We start from the raw sequence: 6,923 nt of genomic DNA on the forward strand, positions 1-6,923 counted from the left end.
GAGACTGAGAGAGAGACAGAGAGAGAGAGACTGAGAGGGAGCTAGAGGGGGAGCAAGAGAGAGAGAGAGAGAGAGAGAGCCTGAGAGAGAGACAGAGGGAGAGAGAGAGTGTGAGAATGAGAGAGAGAGACTGAGAGAGAGAGACTGAGAGAGACAGAGAGAGAGACTGAGAGAGAGACAGAGAGAGACGGAGAGATAGATAGAGAGAGAGACAGAGAGAGAGACAGAGAGAGAGACAGAGAGAGAGACAGAGAGAGAGACAGAGAAAGAGAGTAAGAGAGAGAGATTGAGAGAGAGAGAGATAGAGACAGGGGGAGAGAGAGAGACAGAGAGAGAGAGACTGAGAGAGAAACAGTGAGAGAGAGAGAGACTGAGAGAGAGCAAGAGGGGTAGAGAGAGAGAGAGAGACGGCAAGAGAGAGATAGAGCGTGACAGAGAGAGAGTGAGAGATACAGAGAGAGAGACTGAGCAAGAGAGAATGAGAGACTGAGAGAGAGACAGAGAGAGAGACTGAGAGAGAGAGAGAGAGAGAGAGACAGAGAGAGACACGTGAGAGAGAGACTGAGAGAGAGCGAGAGGGGGAAGCAAGAGAGGGAGCCAGCGAGAGAGAGAGACAGACAGAGAGAGAGAGACAGAGAGAAAGAGAGAGACTAAGAGAGAGCGAGAGGGGTAGAGAGAGAGAGACGGCGAGAGAGAGAGACTGAGAGAGAGACAGAGAGAGACAGAGAGAGAGAGAGAAACTGAGAGAGAGACAGAGACAGAGAGAGAGAGACTGAGTGAGAGCAAGAGGGGGTGCAAGAGAGAGCCAGTGAGAGAGAGAGACAGACAGAGAGAGAGAGACAGAGAGAAAGAGAGAGAGAGTTTAAGAGAGAGCGAGAGGGGTAGAGAGAGAGAGAGAGATGGCGAGAGAGAGAGTTAGAGTGTGACAGAGAGAGAGAGAGATACAGAGAGAGAGACTGAGCAAGAGAGAGTGAGAGTCTGAGAGAGAGACAGAGAGAGAGAGAGAGAGAGACAGAGAGAGAGAGAGAGACTGAGAGAGAGAGAGAGAGACAGAGAGAGACACATGAGAGAGAGACTGAGAGAGAGCAAGAGGGGGAGCAAGAGAGAGAGCCAGCGAGAGAGAGAGACAGACAGAGAGAGAGAGACAGAGAGAAAGAGAGAGAGAGACTAAGAGAGAGCGAGAGGGGTAGAGAGGGAGAGATGGCGAGAGAGAGAGATAGAGTGTGACAGAGAGAGATAGAGTGTGACAGAGAGAGAGACAGAGACAGAGAGAGAGAGACTGAGAGAGACCGAGACAGAGCGAGAGAGAGAGATAGCGAGAGAAAGAGAGAGTGAGAGATAGCAAAAGAGAGAAAGATAGAGATAGGGACGGTGGGAGAGGATGAGAGAGAGGGAGAGAGGGACAGTGAGAGAGATAGAGAGAGATAGAGAGAGAGAGACAGGCATGAGAGACACAGAGTGAGACAGAGGGAGAATGACGGAGACATGGGGCCGGAGGGAGAGGGACGGAGAGCGACAGAGAGTTGGAGTGAGAGAGAGAGACAGGGATAGAGTGGTGAGAGAGAGAGATAGAGTGTGACAGAGAGAGAGAGAGATACAGAGAGAGAGACTGAGCAAGAGAGAGTGAGAGACTGAGAGAGAGACAGAGAGAGAGAGAGAGACAGAGAGAGAGAGACTGAGAGAGAGCGAGAGGGGGAGCAAGAGAGAGAGCCAGCGAGAGAGAGACAGACAAAGAGAGAGAGACAGAGAGAAAGAGAGAGAGAGACTAAGAGAGAGCAAGATGGGTAGAGAGAGAGAGATGGTGAGAGAGAGAGATAGAGTGTGACAGAGAGAGAGAGAGAGACAGAGAGAGAGACTGAGAGAGAGAGAGAGAGAGAGAGAGAGATACCGAGAGAAAGAGAGAGTGAGAGATAGCAAAAGAGAGAAAGATAGAGATAGGGACGGTGGGAGAGGATGAGAGAGAGGGAGAGAGGGACAGTGTGAGAGAGAGAGATAGAGAGAGACAGGCATGAGAGATACAGAGTGAGACAGAGGGAGAATGACAGAGACTTGGGGCCGGAGGGAGAGGGACGGAGAGCGACAGAGAGTTGGAGTGAGAGAGAGAGAGAGACAGGGATAGAGTGGTGAGAGAGAGAGATAGAGAGAGGCCATCGTGTGAAAGAAGAAGTGATGAAATTCAATTCAGAGTGACCTGGAGGAGCAAAATGGTGAAGGCTCTGCTCGTTGGCTGGGAGGGAAGGGATGCGATCGTGCCTCCCGGTCATAGGGACAGACACAAGAAAGCCAAATTTCAGAGGGTAACGGCAATAGATAGGGCAGGAGGAAAGGGCACGACAGCACCCCGACCAATCAGAATCGGCTGACTAACCAATCGCCAAGGGCGTTGAAGACCCGGCACAAGATTTGATAGGCTCTTGGGAATGGGTGCGTTTTCCCCCTCCTACATGGGATGTTGGCATCGCTGGCAATGCCAGCATGTGGCGCCCGCCCTTAACTGGACAGAGGGCAGTTTAGATTCAACCTCTATGCTGTGGCTTGAGAGGGACCAAGTGAGGGTGGCTGATTCCCTCCCCAAAATGGCATGAGTGAACCGGATGGGTTTGTACCACCATCAATGATCCTTTCGCCGTTACTGACGCTCGATTTCAATTCCCATTCTTAAAATTGATTCACTTGCGCTATTAACATGGAAACTAGGAGCAGGAGTAGGCCATTCGGCCCTTCGAGCCTGCTCCGCCATTCATTATGATCGTGGCTGGTCATCCAACTCAATAGCCTGCTCCCCGCTTTCTCCCCATATCCTTTGATCCCTTTCGCCCCAAGAGCTATATCTAACTCCTTCTTGAAAACATACAATGTTTTGGCCTCAATTACTTTCTGTGGTAACGAATTCCACAGTCTCACCACTCTCTGGGTGAAGACATTTCTCCTCATCTCAGTCCTAAATGGTCCATCCCGTATCCTCAGACTGTGACCCCTGGTTCTGGACTCCCCCCACCATCGGGAACATCCTTCCTGCATCTACCCTGTCCAGTCCTGTTAGAATTTTATAGGTTTCTATGAGATCCCCCCTCATTCTTCTGAACTCCAGCGAATATAATCCTAATCGACTCAATCTCTCCTCATATGTCAGTCCCGCCATCCCAGGAATCAGTCTGGTAAACCTTCGCTGCACTCCCTCTACAGCAAGAACATCCCTCCTCAGATAAGGAGACCAAAACTGCACACAATATTCCATGTGTGGTCTCACCAAGGCCCTGTATAATTGCAGAAAGACATCCCTGCTCATGTACTCGAATCCTCTCGCTATGAAGGCCAACATCCCATTTGCCTTCTTTACCGCCTGCTGCACCTGCATGCTTACCTTCAGCGACTGGTGTACCAGGACACTCAGGTCTCGTTGCACATTTCCCTCTCTCAATTTATAGCCATTCAGATAATAATCTGCCTTCCTGTTTTTTCAACCAAAGTGGATAACCTCACATTGATCCACATTATACTGCATCTGCCATGCATTTGCCCACTCACTCAGCTTGTCCAAATCACACTGAAGCATCTCTGCATCCTCCTCACAGCTCGCCCTCCCACCCAGCTTTGGGTCATCTGCAAATTTGGAGATATTACATTTAGCTCCCTCACCTAAATCATTAATATATATTGTGAATAGCTGGGGTCCCAGCGCCGATCATTAACTGAATTCTGTGAGTGGGACTTCAACTCACTGCTGGAGGTGTCAGCTGTGGCTCAGTTCATAGCACCCTCACCTTTGAATCAGAGGGTTGTGGGTTCATGTCCCACTCCTGGAAACAAAGAACTGTGATTGTACTCGAAAGAGTGCAATCTGTGACTGTTGATAACTCGAAAGAGTTTTAACCCACTGCTACATCCATGACCTTCCTTCCATCAAAATGTCCGAAGCGGGGATGTTCCCTGATATTGCACAATGTTCAGCACCATTTGCAGGCTGGATGTGGAGAGGATATTTCCTCTTGTGGGAGAATCAGGAACCAGGGGTCTCTGCTTCAATATAAGGGGTCCCCAGTCAAGTCGGCGATGAGGAGAATATTTTTTTTCTCTCAGGGGGTTGTGAGTCTCCGGAACTCTCTTCCTGCAAAGGATTTGGAAGCTGAGCCTTTGGATATTTTGCAGCTGGAGTTGGAGAGATTCTTGGTGAGCAAGGGTGGGGGTGATAGGTTATCGGGGGGGGAGAGGGAGGTGGGATGCAGATTTCAGGTTACGATCAGATCAGCCACGGTCTTATTAAATGGCGGAACAGGCTTGAGGGGCTGAGTGGCCTCCTCCTGCTCCTTTTCCATATGTTGGTATTCCCACCTAGCCTAGTATGGCTGCATTATGGTCAGTCTCTTCGCCTGGGTAATTGATGTAGATTGCAAAATAGACAGCGCTGACCCGCCTTGCCCTTCACTACTTAAATATAATATTGGGCTGGACATTGAAGAACCATAGAACCATAGAGAACTACAGCACAGAAAAACAGGCCATTCGGCCCTTCTAGCCTGTGCCGAAATATTATTCCGCTAGTCCCATTGACCTGCGCCCAGTCCATAGCCCTCCAGACCTCTCCCATCCATGTCTCTATCCAATTTATCCTTAAAACTTAAGAGTGAGCCCGCATTTACCACATCAGATGGTAGCTCGTTCCACACTCTCACCACTCTCTGAGTGAAGAAGTTCCCCCTAATGTTCCCCCTAAACCTTTCCCCTTTCACCCTAAAGCCATGTCCTCTCGTGTTTATCTCTCCTAATCTAAGTGGAAAGAGCCTACTCGCGTTGACTCTGTCTCTACCCCTCACCATTTTGTAAACTTCTATCAAATCTCCCCTCATCCTTCTACGCTCCAAGGAATAAAGTCCGAACCTGTTTAATCTTTCCCTGTAACTCAACTCCTGAAGACCCGGCAACATCCTAGTAAATCTTCACCGCACTCTCTCGATCTTACTGATATCCTTGAGGGAATTCCGCCGCTCTTGTTTGGGTAGCGGCATGGTGCTTTATTCTTAACCTCTAGCTGAGAGGCCTGAGCCAAGATCCAAAGAAAAAAGCTCCACCGGCAATGTTGCACTCCCTCAGTAATGGCCGCACCCACCCCTCCATCCCCACCCCGGGTGTCAGTCCCAGGCTGGTGATGCGGAGGACATTGGGTTCCCATTGGGGCCAGATTGGCAACGCTGAGCTTTGGTGAGGGGTAGTAGTTCAAGATCACGCCCTCTCCCTGCCCCTTTTCAGGGAGAGAGTTCCAGGAACTCACGACCCCTCCGAAAGAGAGAGAGAGAGAGAGAGAGAAACCTCCTCATCTGTTTTAAATGGGGGGACCCCTTAATTTTTAAGCAGCGACTCCTCGTTCTAGACTCTCCCAGAAGAGGTAACATCCTCTCCACACCCACCCGGTCAAGACCCCTTCAGGATCTTTAAATGTTTCAATGAAGCCACCTCTTACTGTCCTCCTGGTTACTGTGTCAGCTGTGGCTCAGTTCATAGCACCCTCGCCTTTGAATCAGAAAGGTTGCGGGTTCACGTCCCACTCCCGGAAACCAAGAACTGTGAATGTACTCGAAAGAGTTACATGCGATCTGTCGGTAACTCGAAAGAGTTACTGTTCATTTCCATTTGATGGCATCACTAACTTCCTTAACCACCGATGGTGCAAGGTTCTTGCAACACTGTTCTTCCTTGGTGAAATATATCCCCGCCCTGCCTCAACCTTTCTGTTTAACTCTCTAAAATTCCACATCTCGCTATTTAGTTTAAAGCCCTCTCGCCTGCCCTAGTTATGGGACTCGTCAGATCACTGGGCCCAGCACGGTTGATGTGAAAGCCAGTTAGTGATGCTATCGAATTGAAATGAACAGTAACTGGGAGATCAGTAAGAGGGTGACTTAACTGAAACATGTCGGATCCTGAGGGGTCCTGACAGGGTGGGTGTGGAGAGGGTGTTTCCTCTTGTGGGAGAATCTCTTCTCGAGTAGGAACTCCAAGCGGATACAAGCTGAGCCTGTCCAGCCTGGTCCTGGTATCCGTCCGGTGAACCTTCCCGGAACTGCTAGCCTTTTCTCTAACTGCTTCCGTCCGCCATGTTATTCCCCCACCAGGGGTCAGACCCACCATCCTGCTGGAGCCCAACTACAGTGTATTCCTCAAAGGAGAGTCGGTTAATGTTACCTGCACCATCTGGGAACGCAACACCAGCCGGGGGATTGATTTTTACCTGGACGGCTCCTTCCTGACCCATCGTGACATCGGGCCCGGGAGAAACTCCGCCAGTGTGCGAGTGGCCAACTTGACCTCCAAGGGCGCTGGGAGGTACAGCTGCAAATACGGGAACCAGCTGGCCGGGGAGTACGCGAACTCTTCCCTCGATGCCTCGGTGCACATCGCCGTGACAGGTGAGCAGGGGAGACGTTTTACAAGCACTGCTCGGGTACCGATGCGCGCTCACCTGAAGGGGACATGTGGCGTGGGTGGGGGGATAGATACGGAAGGGGAAGATGGACGGGGTGGACTATGGGGGTGACTGAATGTGACTCAGGCTGAGGCAAATCGAGGGAGAATGGCGAAGAGAGAGTGAGAGAAACCAAAAAAGAGGGAGGGAGGGAGAGAGACAGAGGGAGACAGACAGAGACAGGGAGGGAGAGAGAGAGAGGCAGAAAGGGAGATACAGAGAGAAGGGGAGGGACAGAAGGAATGAGAGAGAAGGGGCGACAGAGGGAGAGAACGAGACAGAGAGGGGGAGAGGCAGAGAAAGAGAGAGAGAGAAAGATCGAGAGATAGACAGGTAGACAGACAGAAGGAGAGAGAGACTGAGAGAGAGAGAGAGAGAGAGAGAGAGAGCGATATAGAGAGAGAGACAGAGGGGGAGAGAGAGAGGCAGAGACAGAGAGAGACAGGTAGAGAGAGACAGAGGG

At 50.7% G+C, this 6,923-nt stretch overlaps 1 protein-coding gene across 1 annotated transcript in view; it reads left to right on the top strand.

Annotated features, from left to right (window-relative positions):
* LOC144678245 (scavenger receptor cysteine-rich domain-containing group B protein-like) overlaps positions 1-6,404 on the top strand; it is a gene marked incomplete at its 3' end in the record, with an annotated part of 18,896 nt that extends 12,492 nt beyond the window's left edge. Inside the window, exon 4 of the mRNA XM_078538096.1 lies at positions 6,111-6,404. Within this exon, the coding sequence (XP_078394222.1) occupies positions 6,111-6,404 (294 nt within the window). The remainder of the gene's footprint in view (positions 1-6,110) is intronic.
* Between the last annotated feature and the right edge of the window lie 519 nt (positions 6,405-6,923).

Source organism: Cetorhinus maximus, unplaced genomic scaffold (genome assembly GCF_964194155.1).
Source record: "Cetorhinus maximus unplaced genomic scaffold, sCetMax3.hap1.1 HAP1_SCAFFOLD_3866, whole genome shotgun sequence".
Lineage (NCBI taxonomy): Eukaryota > Metazoa > Chordata > Chondrichthyes > Lamniformes > Cetorhinidae > Cetorhinus > Cetorhinus maximus.